The following is a 21,396-nucleotide window of genomic DNA, read 5'->3' as shown; positions in this document are numbered from 1 at the left end:
AGAGGTTAAGTATTTTGCCCAAGAGAATACAGGTTGTAAATAACAAAGGAGATTGGACCGAAACAACCCATATCTTAGAAGTCTGATTAAATACTGTGTGATATACAAAGTAATGAGAGTATTTAAGTGCCATTCTCAGCGCTGTACACATACTAGCTCCTTGAATCTTTGTAGCATCCATATGACACAGCTGATATACCCTGTTTTAAAAGGCAATAGGCTGAGGAGGAACCAGATGTTGTGACTATCCCTGCTTTGGGAGAAGCCAGTGTTCAATTAAGGAGACAAAAGAAATACCCTGGAATAGTAGGAGACAAGTGAAGGTATCCTGTCCGTGCTGATGTTCCAAGGACCTAGAGAGGTAGACAGGGTTGAGGAGGAAGAAGGATTAGGACCCATACTGCAGGCAGTGTCGTGTGGTTGTTTAGAATAGGAACTTTGGAGGGGCTGGGGTTGTGGCTCAGTGGTGGAGCATTTGCCTAGCATATGTGGGTCTCTGGGTTCAATCCTCAGCATCACATAAAAAATAAAATAATTGTGTCCAACTAAAGGATAAATATTTAAAAAATAATAAGAAGAACAGGAGTTTTGGAATTAAAATAGACTCAGCTCTGTCATTTTAAAAATTCTTTATTTATTGTTATTTACGATGCTGGGGAGAACCCAGGGCTTCACACATTATATGAACAGTCTGCCTCTGACCCCTACACTCCTCCTGACCCTGCCTGTTTTTTTTTTTTTTTGTTTTGTTTTGTTTTGTTTTTTTGTTTTTTTGGTACTGGGGATTTAACCCAGAGTTGTTTTACCACTAAGCTACAACTTCTTTTTTTGTTTTGTTTTGAGATAGGGTCTCACTGAGTTGCTTAGGATCTTGCTTAGGATGGTGGCAAATGGAAAATATAACCCATACGTTTATTTCTCTCTTCCAGATGGTCCTAGTTATCAGTCTTTGTTATTTCAAGTTCCAAGGTGTTAGATAATCGTAATTGAAACTATATTATTGGGGGGGGGGGGGCGGCGTTGGGGCTGTAGCTCACAGGTAGAGCTCCTGCCTCGAACATGTGAAGCACTGGGTTCGATCCTCAGCACCACATAAAAATAGATATTTTAAAAAATGGTTTTTTAATTTGTAGGTGAACACAATACCTTTTTATTTTATTTTTATGGTGATGAGGATCAAACCCAGGGCCTCACACATGTGAGACAAGTGCTCTACCACTGAGCCCCAGCCCCAGCCCCAGCCCCAGCCCCTAAATAAAGATATTAAAAAAAAAAACAAACTATTATTTGTTAACATAAAATTTACCATTTTAGCCATTTTTAACTTTTCAAGTCAGGAATAGTCATAGAATATGTGTGTGTGTGTTGCTGCTACTGAGCTGCATCCTGAATCCCTTTATCAACTTTTTATTTTGAGACAGGGTCTTGATATATGATCCAGACTGGCCTCAAACTTGCAGTACTTTGCCTCAGCTTCACTGGGATTATAGGTGCGCTTCACACTGTGCCCAGTTGTGTTCTTCTCATTATTCCCTGCGTCCCTCACCTGGGACAGGCATAGCTAAAGGAGTCCTTCTCATTGGCCTGCACCTCTAAACCATCCCACCACTTTGCCCAGGGCCTTAGAGCACTGTAAATAGTGCTGCGTGCAGTCCCTTTCTGACTTGTCGTGTACAGTGAACCCACACTGACAAGCCTAGAAGGGAACTGACTCTCCTGGTCATATAGGTTAGTGGTTCCTTGGTTTTTAAAAATTCATCTCCTGACTCTTTTTTTTTTCTTTTTTAGTTTTAGTTTTTTTAGGTGGACACAATATCTTTATTTTTATGTGGTGCTGAGGATCGAACCCAGTGCCTCACGCATGTCAGGCGAGTGCGCTACCACTTGAGCCACATCTCCAACCCCTATTTCCTGACTCTTCTAGGTGCTGGTTCTTTAATGCCACATACACCTTTTTTGCATACCCAACATCACCTTTCCTGGGCTTCTCTCTCAGCAGCAGATGACAGGTCCTAACCTCTCTGTTTTCACATACATTTTTTTTTAAGAGAGAGAGAGAATTTTTAATATTTATTTTTTAGTTTTTGGTGGACACAAAACCTTTATTTTTATGTGGTGCTGAGGATCGAAGCCAGCGCTGCGCGCATTCCAGGCGAGTGAGCTACTGCTTGAGCCACATCCCCAGCCCTTGAGACAACTTTTGAAGTGTAGTTGTTTTTTCATTTTCCTATAAGGTGACCAAAGTTGAGCTTGTTTTTGACTGCTCGGAGTCATATACTTGGTTTATAGACAAATCCAGAATCTAGAAACATGGGGTCTGTTTTACCTGTGGACTGTGCTCCTGACCTCTATACTATAAATCTCTAAATTCAGGATTTTGTTAAGTGTCATATCAGGATCTGCATGTTAGGGAAACTGGATCACCACTATACTACAGAAAACTCTGGTTCAGAGATTCTCTGAATGCTGAGCTGGGGCTGTACCTCAGCAGCAGAGTGCTTGCCTAGCATGCATGAGGCACTGGGTTTGATCCTCAGCACCACATTAAAAATGAACAAATAAAATATTGTGTCCATCTAGAACTACAAAAAAAAATTGGGGAAAAAAAAGAGATTCTCTGAAAGCTGTAGTTCATTGGCAGAGTGCATGCTCAGCATTGCTTGGGTTTAATCCCCAACTCCTCCAACCAAAAAAAATTATATGAATTATGACCTAGTTAATTGTTTTGTTTCCCCATAAAACATGTAAGTTTTTATTTTGAGACAGGGTCTTGCTGAGTTGCCAATGAGGGCCTCAAAGTTAATGATCCTCCAGCCTCAGCCTCTTGACTCAGAGATTACAGTTATGTGCCACCATGCCTAGCAGGAAGTTCTCTTTTTTCTTTTTTCTCTTTAAGGTTGGATCCAGGGCCTTGCATATGCTAGGCAAGCACTCTGCCACTGAGCTACATCCTCAGCACCCCCTAATCCTCACCAGCTCCTATCCCTTTTTGTTGTTTGAGTCAGGATCTTAACTAAATTTGCTGGGGCTGGCTTGATCTTGTGATCCTCCTGCATTTGCTTCCCAAGTGCATGCATGGGCCACTGAACCTAGCTAAACAATATTTTAAATACATACTTGAAGAGAGATTGTTATAATTGTGTGTATGCCATTAACTTTATGACTCTCATTAGTAAGTTGTTTTTTCTTAAACTTGATGGCATAAATAATACTGGAAAAATCTTGGAGTGTATCTTAGAGTGACCTTGTTTAAATTGTTGGCTGCCTAATGTAGTAATCCTTTGGCTGTACCCGCATCTATGATCATGTAGGTTGTTTTCAGTTTTCCCAGGCCTTGGATTCCTCAGGATCCTTTATAGGAATGAATAGATGTGACTTTGATGCCTTAGTGATAAATTAAAAATAACCTGATGATTTCTAGTGAGTACAATATGCTTGGTTATGATGCACATTTGAAAATAAAGAACCTGACTTTGTTTCACCATTGCCTAGTAGGGCACACAGCTGGTGCTCCATAAATGAATATTTGTGTTTAAGCGGCTCATTATTGCTGTATGGCACTTACTGCACCTTAGAGGGAAAGCTGCTCACCTACTGGTATCCCCACCGTCTTTAAATCTAGTCTTCCTGGCCCTGGCCTTTACTTACATGTGAACGTTTCTTGTTGCCCCATTCACAATTAAGCCTCTAGTGAAGCAGCTGCTCTGTTGACCCCCCACCCCCACCCACACACCTCCCTTTGTATGTTAGTGTTGACACATTTGGATATTGTGTGTTTTTCCAGTTTACTTAATAAGATAGTGGCTAGACTGAATGCTTCCTGCTGCATTTTTCCACTATCTTGAGAGTCAGCCTCACCATCTATGAGCAAAAAGTCTCATCTTTTTATTATTCTTCCATGGCATGTTGCAAAACATTAAGCATGAGCTGGTTTCCTGTGGCAAAAAGTTGACTTTGATTTGTTCTTTTTGAGGTTACTATGAGTTTATCATAACAGATGTGCTAAAAATATCAGGTCTAGTATGGAAGCAGCGTTCACTGACCAGTGTGAACAATAATGTTAATGGAGGTGGAGCCCAGAGCAGGAAGAAATGGACTCATTCCAAGATGAGAGGTACTTACCAGAGAATCCTGGGCAATCTTAATTTTCTCAGACTGTTCTGATGAGTTGTGGAAAAATACTTAAGGCCGATTTTGGGCCACAGAACTGCAACTGAAAATAATCTTAGACCAAACATTTGTGAACATCTCCTATTTGCCAGATCTCGTGGCTGGGACTCATCATCAGAGGAAGACTAAGTCTCCTCACCAATGGAAAAGACAAATAAATAATGCTGTACCTTGTGAAGAGAACTATACCAGAGGGCTATGGAAAAAGCTATGGTAAGGCTGGGGGTGTGGCTCAGTGGTAGAGTGCTTGCCTTTTGTACATGAAGCCCTGGGTTTAATCCCCCCAATGCCGAAAAAAGAAAAAGCTATTGTTTTCCTTTTTTTAGTATGTCTGAATTACTCCGTAATAGTCAAAAGCAAACTGTTATGGGAGCTCAGAGAACTGAGAGTCTGGCCATCCCTGGGGAGTGGTAGTCTTGAGCAGGTACAGGCTAGGTGGTAAAGGTGAGACTATTGCAGGCAAAGGAACAGCATATGCAGTGGACCCCAGGACAAAGACCCCACTAGAGAGACCCTTGAAGCTTACTTGGGAACTGGCCAGTGACTTCTCATTTGTCAGGATATCAGAATTAACCAGAAGACATTTGAAAAATACAGATTGCTTGATTCCATCTAGCTTAGCTTTACTGAATCAAAATTTCTTAAGGTGACTTAACATCTCTGTTTTTATAAAGCTTCTAGTTTTCTGAAGGATTGTCAAATTACGGGGGGAAGCCATAATTATAGCAGGGGGAATTTATATCCTGGGACAAACCCTTGAAACTTTGGTTTACTCGTTGGTGTTTGTATGAAGTATTGAGATTTTTTGTTTTTGTTTTGATGCTGGGGATCGAACCTAGGGCTTTGCACATATTAGGCAAGCACTCCACCAGTGATCTACATCCCTAGTCCTGAAGTGCTGTACTTTAAAGACATTACTGTGAAGCAGGAACAAAAGAAAGTAGTAACCCAAGTAGCTCTTGAATGCAGTGTTTTGACTGGATCCCTCAGACTAAAGAAATCAGCCAATTACTACTGAACTGTAGCTTGTGTTTCAGTGGTATGAGTTAGCAGTTTTAAAACCACTAAATATGTATCTAGGGTTGAGCAAATAGGTAAACATAATGTGGATAAAGGGTTGGTCCCCAGGTTAGATAGGGTGTTTTTGTTAATATGGAAGAAGGGAGAGGCAAGAAGGAATGCTGTGATATTGAATTGGAACTAGAGTTGCTAGGATGAACTCATTTTTTTTTTTTTTTAATGTGTAGATATAGAAACAGATGTATGTGGTACACATAAATAAAGTTCCTAGATCTATTTGTTCAGGGGGCACAGATGCAGACATCCCCAAGGCAATCCATTGGTAGAACCAGGCTCTTTGGACAGATGACTGCTTTTTTTTTTTTTTCCCATGGGGATTGAACCCAGGGGTACTTTACCACTGAGCTACATACCCAGCCCTTTTTGCTTTTTATTTTGAGTCAGGGCCTTGCTAAATTGCTGAGGCTAGCCTCCAATATGAGATCATCCTGCCTTGGCTTCTCAAGTCTCTAGGATTATGTCACCATGCCCAACAAAATGACTGCTATTTGATCTGGGGTAGGATAATAATAAGTGAACTTGGACTATCCTGGTGTGCCCCAAAATGTGGAATAGCTTTACGAATGTTGAATGATGGGCTGTAGTTGAACTCAGTGCTAGAGGGCTTGTCCAGCATTTTGTGTGAGACCTAGGTTCCATCCCCAGAAGGCGTAGAAAGAAAGAAAGAAGGGTGGGGGGATATATTAAAAAAAAAAAAAAAAAAAGATGATGCCCAATAAGAGTAGAACAGATGATCAGGATTGAAGCCAGGATCTTGTGCATGTGAGGCAAGCACTCTACCAACTGAGCTATATCCCCAGCCCACAGTCAGGATTTTAAAAGTCTACATATTTGTAACCCATCACCAGCATTCTATATATTATTTCTATCAAGAATCATTTGGGCTAGGCAGGGTAGCACTCATCTGTAATCCCGGAGGATCTGGAGGCGGAGACAGGAGGATCACAAGTTTAAAGCCAGCCTCAGCAACTTAGCAAGACCCTCCCTGTCTCAAAAAATAGAAAGGGCTGGAGATGTGTCTCAGGGGTTCTGTGCCCCTGAGTTAAATCCTTAGTATCCTAAGATAGATAGATAGATAGATTTAAAAAAAAAAAGACTGGGTTTGAGCTTCAGTCTTAGTGATAAAATGCCTATGGGTTAAATCCCTAGTACCACCACTACCAAAAAAAAATCATCAATGAAGCTGGATTTAGTAGTACATTTCTTTTCTTTCTTTTTCTTTTTTTTTTTTTTTTTTGTAGTATTTATTTTTTAGTTGTAAGTGGATACAATACCTTTATTTTACTTTTATGTGGTGCTGAGGATCGAACCCAGTGCCTCATGCGTGCTAGGCATGCACTCTACCACTGAGCCACAACCCCAGCCCCAGTAGTACATTTCTTGTAATCGTAGCACTTGAGGTTTCGTTGCGGCAAGAGGATCACTTGAGCCTGGAAATGGAAGAGTCCCTCTCAAAGTTGAAAAAGGAGTCCTCAGTGAATTGCTAAAGCGAATGGGAGAAGGTTATTTTCTGTGAAGCGGGATAAGCTGTCTCCTCATGGGATGAAGAGAGATATGGAGGGCTTACTGGGGATGCTTCTCAGGAGTAGATTGCTTGCTTAGCTTACTCGAGGCCCTGGGTTTCATTCCAAGAGACAGACAGGAGAGAACTCTGACAGACTGTACCTCGTAGATGTGATCAAGGTTAACATCCCCAACACAGGATGGACAGACCTCCTGCCTCCTGAGATAAAGGACATAATATTGCTTTGGAATTCTTAACCTGGATACGTCAGAGCCAAACCGAGCAATATTCTAGAAAGTAAATGGTGTACTTTTTGAAAGTGTCATGCAGGACTAAAGAATTATTTCGGATAAAAGGAGATTGGGGGCTGGGAATATAGCTCCGTTGGTAGAGTGCTTGCCTCGCATGCACAAGGCCCTGGGTTGAATCCCCAGCACCAAAAAAAAAAAGTAAAATTGGCATATGTAACCCTGGGTTGGATCCCTGAACAGGAAGATTTGTTCCCCCCTTTTGCTGTAAAGGACAATGTGGGACAACTGGTAAAATTTGAAAAGGTCTAGGGGCCAAGGTTGTGGCTCAGTGATGGAGCGCTTGCCTAGCATGTGTGAGGCACTGGGTTCAGTCCCCAGCAAATAAAATGAAGGTATTGTGTCCATCTACACTTAAAAAAAAAAAATCAAAAGAAATGTTTTAAAAAGTTGAAAAGGTCTATACATCAAATAATAGTTATATATCAATATTATTTTTATGATTTTGATAAATGTTTTATAGTGGCAATGCCCATGGTTTTAGGAAATATTCACTAAAATATTTTGCGGCAAGTTATTTTATATTATTCAGAAAAAGAAAACGAGAAGAGTGATGGCAGATGTGGAGTGTTGCTGTGGGGTACGGGTGCAGTCACACTGGGCCTCTGAGTGCACTTTTTTCATCTTTTAAGTCCAAATTAGGCTATGGGTATAGCTTAAAATCAGTGATGAAAATAGTTAAGGAGCCAGGTACTGTGATACATGCCTATAATCCAAGCAACTCTGGCAGCTGAGGCAAGAGTTCAAGGCCAACCTCAGCAGCTAAGCACAGGCCTAAGCAATTCAGTGAAACCTTGTCTCAAAATACAAAAAGAAAGGAAAAAAAAAATCAGGTATGAAATGTACCTGACACTCTTAGAGTCGGGATGAGGAAGTGTTAAAAATCATTATTGTGATCTATTTGCCATTTTCTCTTTTGGAGAGTGTTGAGTTCGAGTGTGATAAGTAGCCCCATTGACACAGAACCCTGAGACAGGAACTCACCCCAGGCTCCTGCCCCTCATATTTATATAATTTTCCCAAGATGGCTTCTTCAAGTGGCTTAGTTAGCCTCCTAGCTAGTCTCTGGCTTTAAATCTCCTTCTAATCTATATTATTTACTATTCATCAGATCGATCCCTCTAAAAAAAACAAAACTCTTCCATAATTTCTTTTTGCCTTCAGGGTACAGTTCAGGCTTCCTGGACTGGTCCCGGAACTACAGCACACTGACCTCCTTTTCTCCTTTTTACTTCCTTATGCTCTCCACATTTCCTACACTTGTGTCATAACTGAACTGGTTTCCTGTCCCGCATAACCTTATGCTCTGGGCCCCTGTGTTTCTAAATACATTTCTATTCTGCCTGTATCTGTAGCTCTTCTCACTTGTCCTCAGTGCTCAGGTCCAGTGCTGCTTTCACGAATGGAACTCCTCATGTCTACATTAGGTTTCCTTCCTCTATAATCCTATACTACCCTCTGCACCACAGACCTGGCCATGGTTCCTTAACCTCTTGTCTGTCCTGCACAGACCTGATTCAGAGCAGGAGTTTGGCAAATGGGTTGATTGATGGCTCTGGCCACCTGTCTCAAGTATGGGGTATCTGGCTGGTTTTTTAACCTGTGACTTCATTTATTTATTTTAAGGATGTGTGAATCATCTAAATGGTATAATTTGAATAAATAGACCTTGTCCTTATTCCTACTGTGCCATAAGACAGAAAAGGCTCTAAACCTGAGACATGGCTGCAGGACATGCTTATCCCATCGAAGAGATTGGGAAACATTACCACTGTCCTAGCTGTCCATACCCAGGGACTCAACGAATAACAAGAAACTTCTCTCTCTTGATAGGACGGTCAGACCTAAGACCCTCCATGGGGGAATCAGTGTGTCTTCTAGCCAGACAATGGCATTCATAACTGCTTGAACTTTTTTTTTTTTTTTTTTTTTTAGGTGCTGGGAATTGAACCCAGGGCCTAGTGCATGTGAGGCAAGCACTCTATCCCTGAGCTATATCCCCAGCCGTAACTGCTTTCTTATAATGTCAGAAACCTCTCGGTTACCTCAGCTCAAAATCATGGTTCTCCGTATTTGGAAAGAAGAAATTCAGATCCTAGCTGACTGACTTCCGGTTCTCTCACTCCCATTAATCACATATATGACAGACTTAGCAATAGTTTTATTTTCTCCTTTTCTTGACTTGTAAAAATAAGGCATCTCCTTAGTAAAATAAGTGTGTGTGTGTGTGTGTGTGTGTGTGTGTGTGTGTGTGTGTGTGTGTTAACTGGGGAGTTGAACCCAAGGACCTTTTGCCACTGAGCCACATCTTCATCCCTTTTATGTTTTGAGACAGGGTCATGCTAAGTTGCTGAGGCTAGCCTTGATCTTGGGATCCTCCTACCTCAGCCTCCTGATTAGCTGGGATTGCTGGCATGCTCTACTGCACCTGGCAAAATATTTGGATACCTCAGGGGAAACTACCATTTCTTGTGTATGCTTCTGCAGCTTCCTGGTTTTTACACCTCATTATTGCATGAATTCTTTTGCATAATTCATTATTAATGGGCACTTATAGGATTTATTTTCTCTTTTCTTCCTTTTGAAGTTACAACCTTTTAGAAATAGAAAACTTTGTTTCTATTATTCTTCATTTCTCAGTTCCCTCTCAATTATATCATCAATGGCTCTGGTTTTTGTTTCTTTATTTTTGTAGTTCTAGGGATTGGACACAAGGACCCGATACCACTGAGGTGCATCTCCAGCCCTTCCTATTTTGAGAGCCATCTTATTAAGTTTCTCAGGCTGGCCTTGAACTTGCAATCTTCCTGCTCTAGCCTCCCGAGTAGGTGAGATTATAGGTGTGTGCCATCCTGCCTGGCTGCTCTCTGATTTTTAAATAACTTTGTCTCTTGATTCTGCCAGCTTGATTTGAGAATCAGTCCTCTGCAGAAGAAATTTCTTATTTTAGAACTTGTGTCGGCTCAGTGCCTTTGTAACAACTAAAAAAAAATTGAAGGAGGGAGAAAAGAATTGTAAGGGCTTGAGTTGTAGTTCAGTAGTAGAGGTGCTTGCCTAGCATGTGTGAAGTCCTGGGTTGATCCCCAGCACTGCAAAATAAATGAACTTGTAAACTTCACCAGCCAGGCAATAGACAGCCATTGCTTTTTGGGCATAATGTTCCCTAGTGGGTTTTTGGTGTCAACCAATGACAAGAACTGCTGAGGACAAGACAGCCACAGGGAAATAGTTTCCAGTGCTAGAGCAGAGGCTTATTGCTTGTTGCTTTGCTGTTGTCATGACCACAGTATTGAAAAATAATTTGTAGGGAGAACAAAAAAAGAAAGCAGTGTGTGTGTATCAGTGGTAGACAGTGCAGAGACCACAGTCATTCAGGAAGGAAGAAGGCACTGCTATGAACAGAGAAGAGAGGTGAGGGTAAGGGCAGAGGTGAGCCATAAACACACTTTGATAAGTGCAACATGGTAAGAGGAAGGACTAGGCACTATCCTAAGAATTGATGGCAGCCAGGGATGTATACAGTGTGTTAATTACTGGTTATGTAATTTAAGTGCAGGTTTAAGTATATCTACATAAGATCAGATTGTGGGCTGGGGTTGTGGCTCAGCGGTAGAGTGCTTGCCTTGCACGCGCGAAGCCCTGAGTTCAATCCTCAGCACCACATAAAAATAAATAAATGAAATAAAGGTATTGTGTCCAACTATAACTAAAATATATTTATTTATTTATTTATTTAAAGAAAAAGATCAGATTGTGTCCTATTTTCAAGTGAAGAAATTGAGACTTGAAGAAGCTAAGTCATTTGTCCAGGGTCACATTGCCCCAGGAAGCATTAGAATCAAAACCTGAGCCAAAGTGGTCATCCCCAGAGCTTATGTTTAAACATGACCCAACAAAGTGCTCAGTGTGACTTTAATTATAAGTGTTACTAATACTATGTTATGACCATTATTTCATCTGAACTTCACAGGGACCCTGGGACATTTTCTTATTCTACTTGTGCAAAAGGGAAACTGAGACCCATGGAGATCAGAGTAAAATAATAGGGCACATTGTCAGCAACCTGCCTTGTTTTGTTATTGCCTTCTTTGCAGGCCCCGACCCCCAGCATCTGCTTATGTTTGAGCTGCTCATAGGCCCTAGGGCCCAGCTGCAAGTCTTGTTGAAAGCCTCACATCTTTTCTGTGACTGTCAGACAACAGTCACGGGGATGTCCTGTGCCATCTTCCCTCCGCAAGAGCAGTTGGCAGAGAGCAGCAGATGCCCAGAGTCAAGGTCATGTGCCACTCAAGTGCTGGACTGGAGAAAAGACCCTCTTTCCCTGATACTTGTGACCAGGCAGGGTGGGTCTGAATGTAGAGGGCTCTGTCAGAACAGCTCTGTGACTAGAGAGTGCAGTTAGAAAAGCTTAGATAAAGGCCATGCAAAAGGGGGTCCATGGTATTTTATACTTGCTTCTACAAAATTTGCTTCTATATTTTTGAGGTCTTCTAAATTGTGGTCTTTTTTAATTGCTTCTAGTGTACGCATTAAAGGTGAGAGTCGAGCAGTGTGGTGTGGTGCACATCTGTAATCCCAGTTGCTTGGGAGGCTGAGGCAAGAGTATAGCAAGTCAGCATCAGCAGCTTGATGAGACCCATTCTAAAAAGTGAAACTCAGAAATCCTTTGATATTTTTAAGGGGAAGAATAAAATACTTGGCTATACTAGAGCCTGAATTTGGGGTTGGTTATTTTTTAAATTGGTGTACTCGGAGGTGAGAAAGCCAACTCATTTTTTTTCCTTTTGTTTTCCTTTATGTGTGTGTGGGTGCTGTGAATTGAATTCAGGGCCACTCAACCACTGAGTACATCCCCAGCCCTATTTTGTATTTTATTTGAAGACAATGTCTCACTGAGTTGCTTAGCGCCTCACTGTTGCTGAAGCTGGTTTTGAGCTCGTGATCCTCCTGTCTTAGCCTCCTGAGCTGCTGGGATTACAGGCATGCACCACTGTGCCCAGTGCAGGGCCAGTCTTAACACTGAGCTACATCTTCAGTTCTTCTCCCACTTTGAGACACAGTCTCCCTAAGTTTCTGAGGCTGGCCTTGAACTTGTGATCCTCCAACCTTAGCCTACTGAGTCTCTGGGATTCAGGCATGTGCCAGTATTCTTGGCTGTGTAGTAACTTGAGAGTTCATTGTGCCATGAGCCTCTCCTACACTTCATTTTCACCTCTTCAAAATGAGGTAATAGTTGTACCTACTTCGTTCTTTCATATTTTACATAGTAGAGCTTATTCTGAATATAGGGTGTGTGTGTGATGTAATCTAACCTAAGTGTTGGGGGAAAAGGTGACTAAAACTTATTAACCATAATTTTAGTAGCTAAATATAATATATTCTGTCAGGATATTCTTTTCTTTTTTTTTAAGAGAGTGAGAGAGAGAATTTTTAATATTTATTTTTTAGTTCTCGGCGGACACAACATCTTTGTTGGTATGTGGTGCTGAGGATTGAACCCCGGCCGCACGCATGCCAGGCGAGCGCGCTACTGCTTGAGCCACATCCCCAGCCCAGGATATTCTATATTATTATCCTACTATTGAACATGAGATTATTTCTACATTTTCTGTGATAAATAGCATGGCTGTGAACATTTGTGTATAATTCAATCACTTGTCAAGTTCCATGACCTTTTGCAAAAATCCTTAATACTGTGTTTCCACATGGTCCATTCTTATTCCCCTCAACTCTGTGTGATGGTGCAGTTACCTCTGCCTGAGTGATCTCAGTCTTTAATTATGTTCCACAGAAAATGGCATCTTGTCTTTCTTTTTTTTTTTTAAAGAGGGAGGGGGAGAGAGAGAGAGAGAGAGAATTTTAATATTTATTTTTTAGTTATCGGCGGACACAACATCTTTGTATGTGGTGCTGAGGATCGAACCCGGGCCGCACGCATGCCAGTCGAGCGCGCTACCATTTGAGCCACATCCCCAGCCCATGGCATCTTGTTTTGATGTCATTTCTGAGAATTAATACTCCCCTTTTTCCGCATAAACAACTTTAATCTGGGTACCTCAACATTTTTTCAGAAATTTGAGAATGAGATGGAACTAAGAGAATCAGTGTATTTCCCTGTCTTCCTCTGGTAAGTGATGATGTCATCAACTAAGTTCACTGGGCAGGCAAAAGGGTAGGATGTTAGTTTTCTGTAACTGATACAAATACCTAAGATAGTCAGCTTATAACTAGAAAAGGCTTAGTTTGATTCACAGTTTTGGATATTCCAATCCATGATAGGTTGACCTCAGTGTTTCTGGGCCTGTTATAAGGCCGCACATAATGGGGGGAGTACATGATGCAGCAGAACCACTTCCCACCTCATGGCCAGGAACCAAAAGAGATCGAATGGGAGGAATTGGGGTTATGTCATTGGCTTCAAAGGTATGCCCTCAGTGACTTGTTGATCTCTCAGTAGTGCCAACCTGTGGACCAACCCTTTATTACATGAGCCCTGTAGGGACACTTACCTAAAACCATAGCAGGTGGCGAGGGCTTACTGCTCAAAAAGGGGCATTATACAGTAAGTCTTGGGGGAGGCCAGGGAGGTAAATTTCCTGGGAAAAGAGATCAAGGTACTGAGTGGCCCTGGTGCTCAGGATGTGTTTGTGCTGTGATGTGCACGTGTACTTTAACGTTTCTGGGTTGAATTTCTTTCTTGTTTTCCTCTTATGGGTAGATATGTATGTCTTTTTCTTCTTGCTGTTTCCATGACTAACACATTAATACTTGATAAGAAACAGAACTATTCTAATATCTTAAGCAGTCGAATTAGTAAAGGAGCAGCCTGGTGTGGATTTGTGAAGATCTTCCTGTGTCACTTTACTATGCACCCTCTTTCCTGCTTTTCCTTCATCACCAAATGTTGAGGCTTCTTGTACAGCAGATACTTTTTAAGAGACTCCTCCAAGGAAGGCCTATAGTAGGGGTACATGACAGCCAGCCATCTGGACCTATGGTGCCTCACCCTCCGGTGCATGGGGCAGCGAGAGTTGAGTGTCCTGTCCAGAGCTCACAGCTGAATCGTTGGTAACACAGTCAGATGAGTAATTTCTTCAGGTGGTGCTTGACTGACCTCAAACTTTATGAACCTCCTGCATCACCCTCTCGCATTATTTGGATTACAGGTGTGCTCCACTGAGCCTGAGTTAGAGTGGAACACATTTCCAGATTGGTTCTAAAAATAATAATGAGTCCCAACGAATTGAAGTAACTGGGCAGAGGGAAAGATCCAAGCAAGGTTTTTTTGTAGCCAGAAAAGCACTAGGCATCCGTCAGGTAAATGAGGTTGTAGTGGAGGTTCCGCCTTGTCCCCCACCTAAACTGAGCCATTTTGAAGGGCAGCAGTTGTGTTTGGGGCTACTTCATGACACTGTTACTTCATTCCCCCCCGGCCATTAAAATGTTTAGTTATTTTGCACTTAGTTTTTTATTACATTGAATATAATATAATTGTTTTTTGTGGTGCTTTGTGGCACCTAGGGGTTGATGCATGCTACACATGAGTTTTACCACTTGAGCTTGCAGCCCCAGTCCCTATAATCACATATTTGAATTTTTTAGAAAGAAATAGTTATTATTAATTTTTTTTTTTTTTTTAATTTTAGTTCTCGGCAGACACAACATCTTTGTTGGTATGTGGTGCTGAGGATTGAACCCGGGCCGCACGCGTGCCAGGCGAGCGCGCTACCGCTTGAGCCACATCCCCAGCCCAGTTATTATTAATATTGCTATCCAAAATAGCACTAATCTGGTGTTCTGCATTTGGATTAGATATCAATGTGAGTGTTCAGACAGTTTTGCAAAGGTGGCCATATATTCATGTACATACAGTCCATATGTGAAAAGGTACTTGTTTTCTCATTTTCAACATTTGTCTTCTCCACTACATGGGCAAGTCCTGAACTTAAGCAGAGACATACCCATCATCTCCAGCAATGATGTTACCCACCCCTGGACTTCCAACAGCCTGAGTTAATTAAAAGGTTCAGATGAAGTTAATCAAGTTTGGAACTCTAATTTTGTGTGGTGTTTGGATACGATTTGATGAGTCATCTTTTGGCAGAGCCGTTTTCCATCCCTGACAGTGTTTGATCTTAACAGAATGGGTTTATAATGTGTAAACTGGTGGGGAAGTGCTTTCAGAAATACAGAGTCAACAGTGATGTATTGTCTGTCTGTCAGGGAGCTGCAGAAAGCAAAATGAAGGAGAATTTAATAAGCAAGAACTTACCAGGGGCTAGGGTCAGTCCTGGGACTGCTACACTTCTAGAACATGGGTTTCCTCCTGCCCCCTCCACCCCTGTTAACTGGAGGGCTGGCATTAGAAAAAGAGTGAAAAAGACGGCTTCTGTTTGCTTTACTGCAAGTAAGTGACCTGACCGACTGGACCCCTTCCCAGTGGCCCTTGAGAGCACTTCAGATGTGGTTAGTGAGGTATGTGGTTGGTACCAGCCTGCTGGCCCTCATCCACACAAACTGCATCAGGAACAGGCCAGCTGCTGGCTCCCCTCACCCTTTCTCTTAGTGCCGTCTTTGAGATGAAGCTGGTTTTATTCTCTGAAGATTGACGGGCAAGATTTTATGTCACTGTCACCTCCACTGTACACCCACTGAAATAATAGTCTCAATGAATGCACCCATTGTGAGAGTTCAGGTCAATCTGGAAAATGCATCTCACGAAAATGTGCTCAAATGAGGGTTCTTCTGAAGTGGAGGACAAAGAGCTAGACCACTGAAACCCTTGGTGCTATGTTCCCTAATGGAAGAAGGCAGGTCCACATTTACATTTCTGCTTTACTACTTCTTGGTAATTACAGTAAGCAGTCTCTTGATGTCTCTGAACTTGAATTTCCTTATTTATAAGGTTGGTGATGATACTTACTGATCTCATGGATTATGACTGAGTATTCATATTTGAAATGTGTTCAACGTAATGTATGGTACAAAACAAGTATTGTAACAGTCTGGGCTTTTTTTTTTTTTTTTTTTTTTTTTAGAATATCTTTTCTAAGTTGCTTAAGCCCTTGTTAAGTTGCTATGGCTGGCCTCAAGATTGTAGTCCTCTTGCCTCAGCCTCCTGGGTTCCTGGAATTACAGACGTGCACTATCACACCTGGTTCCTGGAGCTATACTTTCTAACTAAAAGTTAAAAAGTCTTGTGGTGAAGGCTGAAAAAAATTACATTTCCTGGTCCCTATGTCAGTGCTTCTGTCCCAGTGACCCAGAAATGAGAAAATCTGTATGGGAGGCCACCAGCCTGGGGCTCCTATTGCTATAATTCCAGACACTTGAAAGCAAGCATCCTCAGTTGGTTTTCACTAAGCCACTTTGCCTAGGATTGTGTGGTACAATCAGACTGGGATGGTCTTTGCCTCTATCATTTGTTGGGGCAGCACTAATAGCAATGCTGTATCTTGTTGCCCTGTCTTAGGAGTCATTGACAGAAATAGTAGCTAGCATTCTCAGACTCAACTGGAGTATTCTGGTTTGGCTGGACTAGCAGATTTCTGGAGGTCTTTGTATAATGGGACAATGTTAGAAAAGTCTTGGTGCAAATTGAGTAACTGCCACCACTGCAGTCTTTTCTCCACCCAGACCCCAAATGCTTATTTCAGTGTATTTGTATACTGCAGATTGGGATATAACCAACTCATCTGCAGAGTCAGAAGGTAGACTTGGATAATGGTGGAACAGTATTGGCCAGGATCCATATTGGATTTGAGTTGACTGCCAAGTATTCAGGAAGTAGTGAGGGTTCTGGAAGTTGTATCCTTGTAGAAGAGAACAAGAAGTATGAAGTACGCCCAGGTCTTGCACCTAGAAACTCACCCTCAAGCTGGGCATGGAGGTGCACTCCTATAATCCCAGTGGGTCAGGAGGCTGAGACAGGAGGATCCCGAATTCAAAGGCAGCCTCAGCAAAATCAAGGCACTCAGCAACTCAGTGAGACCTTGTCCATAAATAAAACACAAAATTGGGCTGGGAATGTAGCGCAGTGGTCAAGTGCCCCTGAGTTCAATCCCCAGTGCCAAAAAAGAAAAAAGAAACTCACTCCCATGCTTACACATCCCATCTGAAATAGCCTTGTGATTACAGGAGAAAGTGTTACTTGGGGATAAGGTTCACAGCCAGCTGACCTTCTGCCTTGGGAGTACACAGAAAGCAAGAATGTCTCTGCATTTGGCATGCAGGGGACACAGGACAAGGTGCAGTGGTAGCAGATGCCTGCATTGAGATCATCAGTATCCTGTTCCTGTCCATGTCTTTTTGCTTAGACTGAAAGTTCTTGCCTTGTTGGTGTCTCCACACACAGTAGCTCTTATTCAACACCATCATTGGAATCTTTCATCTTATTCACAACCTTTAAACATCCATTTCTAGAGGTTGACATAGTTTTTGTATTAAGGGAGGTTCTGTTTGTAGAGACTTGTCTGTCCGGTGAGTCAGTCTGAGTATTTGGCCTTTCTGGCTGAAGGCAGCAGTTTGAACTAATGCCTAGAATGCATGCCTCCCTCCTGATCTCTCCTCTGGTCATAATAGGACCTTTGCCCTCTGCAGGAAGCTTCTGCACACATGGAGCTCACTTGTTGCATCCTCAGGGAAGCCTCAACTTGACACCACCCTACAGATGGTGTCAGACCCCCTTATATTTTTGCATCCTATTGTTCTATTGTGTAAGTGAAAAAAAAAATACTAAATGTAACATTTGTAGACCAGTATGGCTGTTAACCAGGATACTTTTTCCAAAGTTGACAGCACGCTGAAGTTTTCAAAAATTCAAATTATATATAATTATAATATATTCAAAATATATTATAATTACACATAAATATGTTTTTATTAATATTTTATATTCTGTATGTGGATATATTTGTAATATATTATGTTAATGTAAAAGACCAATAACAGCAGTATGTTATGCATCAATAGCAGTAACAACTTTTCCAAGTTCTTTAATCATTTGAACAAAATTGTAGAGACATCCAGCACACTTCATTAAAAAAAGGGACCTGGGCATAGTGGCACACACCTGTCATCCCAGTGACATGGGAAGCTGAGACAGGAGGATCACAAGTTCAAGGTCAGCCTCAGCAATTTAATGATGCCTTAAGCAACCTATCAAGATCCTGTCTCAAAATAAAAAGCAAGGGGCTGGGGATGTGGTCAGAGGTGAAGCACCCCTGGATTTAATCCCCAGCATCCCCCCCAAAAAACACACCAAAAGTGCAGTTACAAGTCACTACAGTGTATCATAAAGCAGGTACAAGAGACCAATGAAGATTGCTTGGGCTTTGAATACATAATGAGCAATAAGACCAACTAATTTCTACTTCCTCTGTTGTTTTTCTGGGTACCCCTCTTCCAGGTATCTCAAAATACCTCCCTGTTGTCCATCTCTGCAGCCATCTGCTGAGGTGGAGCTGTGGGTATTTTTTAATCTGTTGGGGGTGATAGTGGAGCAGGGATGGGGAGGGGCAGACTGGGGGCTGCCAAGGAGAGAATGTTCAGCCCCTTCCCATAAGCTCATGTGGTCCACATTTTAATTGACATGCTGCTTCCTATAGGAAAAATACTTGTTTTGATAGTTGAGATCCGTGAATGTTCCTTATGAGAAGACTGTGTGTATAAATTCTTGCGTTTTCCCCTTCGTCAGTGCTTCTGAAATTCCGCACGGATAAAGGAAGAGATCCTAGTTCTGACACCTACGGAGAAGATTCTGAGTTGCTGCTCCAGATAAGAAACGATGTGCTTGACTCATTGGGTGTTAGTCCTGATTTGCTTCCCGACGACTTCGTCAGGTTTGTCTCAGTGTTTGTCAAGTTTGTCTCAGATGGAGAGACACCTGGTTTCTGTGTTTGCCTTAGTTTGGGGAGATTCTTTATAGAGACCTCTAAAGCCCTGAAGAAAGCTCCCTATGCCACATTCTGCTAACTCCTATAGGCCTCTGCCTTTCCACTGGTGTAATAGTAGATAAAAGGTAAAAGAGGCACATGTTCTGTTTTTATCTTTTTTTTTTTTTTTTTTAATGATCTTGGGGGTTGAACTCAGTGCTTATGCATGCTAGGCAAATGCTCTCCTACTGCACCGCATTCCTGGCCCTGCGGGTTCTGTTTTTGACAGTATGTAAAGATCTATATATATGATTTGAAATTCAAGGCAGCTTTAGTAACAGTATTATACCTCTTGATTTTCACTATACATTTGTCTCTTGGGAGACATTTTCATATCAGTGCATAATTTATTCCCTTTTTTCAATATAGTGTTAGTGAACCAATCACTTGCTTGATGGAATTTTGTTCAGGGTTTTGTTCTCACATGATGCTTCAGTGTGGGACCTTGTACAGCTGCAGAATGAGTGAGTGGAAGGGGAACTTATGGGTCCAAAGTTGCAGTTCATTGTTTGGTAGACATTGCCACTTTGACCTCCGTTCTAGCCTGTCAATTTGTGTATCCACCACCCAAGATGTCCATGTTCTCAGCACCCTAATCTTTGGCACTGAGGCGTTTTCACCTTAGGTCCCCCAGTCTTTTGCTCACGTACAGTCAGGCTTGGGATTTGGTTAGAGAAGGTCACGTGGTGGCTAAATCATGAACTCCTTAAAAGCAATTCTGGGATCATCCCATTCTAGTTCCCTTTCTTTGTCTCTGGGAGCTTCAGCAGCTTTGCTGCGCCCCTGGATTGTAGCATTGGTAATGATAGCTGTCGTCCATTACAATTTATCTAGCAGCTGCCACACTCCAGGCATTAGTAGTTGCTTTTATAGACTGTCTCTCAGTCTTCTCAACAATGCGTTCTGTAGGTATGGAAATCAACCTCAGAGAAGTTAAGTGACTAGTCCAAATTTCTGTACCTATTACCAGTAGCATCTGATATTGAAGACTATATGCTTTACCTATTGTGTTACTGCATTGAATTATCAGTCTCTTAAAATTGTATGTTATTATTTCCTCTTTATTTAAATGATGAAATCGTCTGAAAAAGATAGTCTTTTCACAAGGTTAACAGTAAAGTCAGTTAGTGTGTCCTCCTTTCTAAACTACCTATAGAGTTCTGAAAAAAAAGGCCATTGTATAAAATTGGACAGCAGTCTACATAAGGTGCTTCTGCAGTGTTAGCACCATGAAGTCAGGGCTGATGGCACTGCAGGCTTGGATGGGGTCTCTGTCTCTCACTAACTCAGCCAGGCACTCATTTCTTAGGGGAGGAAAAAATGCTGTATAAGAAGCACAGAGAGGGGCTGGGGCTCAGCAGTAGAGCACACGCCTAGCACGTGCAAGGGCCCTGGGTTCAATCCTCAACACTACATAAAAATAAATAAGTAAAATAAAGGTATTGTGTCCATCTACAACTAAAAACAAAATATTTTTTAAAAAAGAGGAAGAATATAAAAGCACAGAGAGAAGCCTACTCTGTGCTTCACAGAAGGAGGGAACTGAGTCAGACAGGCTTCACTTCAAACAGATGCACCCAGGAAGTCAGCGGCAGGCTAAAGCCAGCCCAGCACACCTGATGTCTCCTGCTGGGCTGTGAGGTGTACACAGCTGAGGGACTACTTTGGGTGTCTAGAGTGGTGAGCTGTCTGACTCTGTGGTGCCAGCCAGCATAGTTCTTCAAAGGCCCTGCTTTCCAGAAAAGACTAGCCACAGCTTAGGGAGCTGCTGGCTGGGAATTTCTGCCCCCGTGTTGTCTTTCCTTGCCTATCTTCTTCGTGGAAGTTGCTTCCCCCCCCCATCTAGGTTTCTATGAGAATGGTGATACACACTTGTAATCCCAGCAAATCGAGAGGCTGAGGCAGAAGGATCACAAATTCAAGGTCAGTCTTGGCAACTTATCAAGTCCCTGTCTCGAAAGTATTGGGGTTATAGCTCAGAGGTAAAGCCCCGGGGTTCAATCCATGCTACAAAAAAAAAAAAAAAAAAAAAAAAAAAAAAGCTATATCTAGGTGTCACATGTTGAGAACTCCCACTCTATTGCTTTCTAAGTAAGAGGTTTTTGGTGGCCTTTTGAAGCCTGTCTCTGGGCACGAGGTGAAATGACCTGAGATGTGATGGGGGTGCTGGCAAGGAAATGAGCTGCTGCTTCACAGCTGAGCCACCCTCACAAATTGTCCAGCGCTGCTTCCGTGCAGGGAGGACTGTGCACAAGTCTCTGTTTCCTTCATCTGTGAGTTGCTGGCAGTCTCCTTCATGTTATGTTATTTATTCTCTTTTCAGAGAGCTTTATTGCTTTTCTGATTATGAAAGTAACAGATGCCCGTTTCTAGAAAGTATAACATGGAAGAAAAGGACCAT

The 21,396-nt window shown here is 42.0% G+C and overlaps 1 protein-coding gene across 1 annotated transcript in view; it reads left to right on the top strand.

The window, feature by feature from the left end:
* The window catches only part of SAE1 (SUMO1 activating enzyme subunit 1), a 62,571-nt gene that overhangs the window by 31,212 nt on the left and 9,963 nt on the right, over positions 1-21,396 (top strand). The window contains exon 7 of the mRNA XM_081275416.1: positions 18,758-18,902. Coding sequence (XP_081131542.1) covers positions 18,758-18,902 — 145 coding nt within the window. The remainder of the gene's footprint in view (positions 1-18,757; positions 18,903-21,396) is intronic.

The sequence above is a fragment of the Spermophilus citellus genome (genome assembly GCF_964194105.1).
Source record: "Spermophilus citellus genome assembly, chromosome: 18".
NCBI lineage: Eukaryota > Metazoa > Chordata > Mammalia > Rodentia > Sciuridae > Spermophilus > Spermophilus citellus.
The sequence above is the reverse complement of the archived record's forward strand: the minus strand, read 5'-3'. Positions and strand labels throughout refer to the sequence as shown.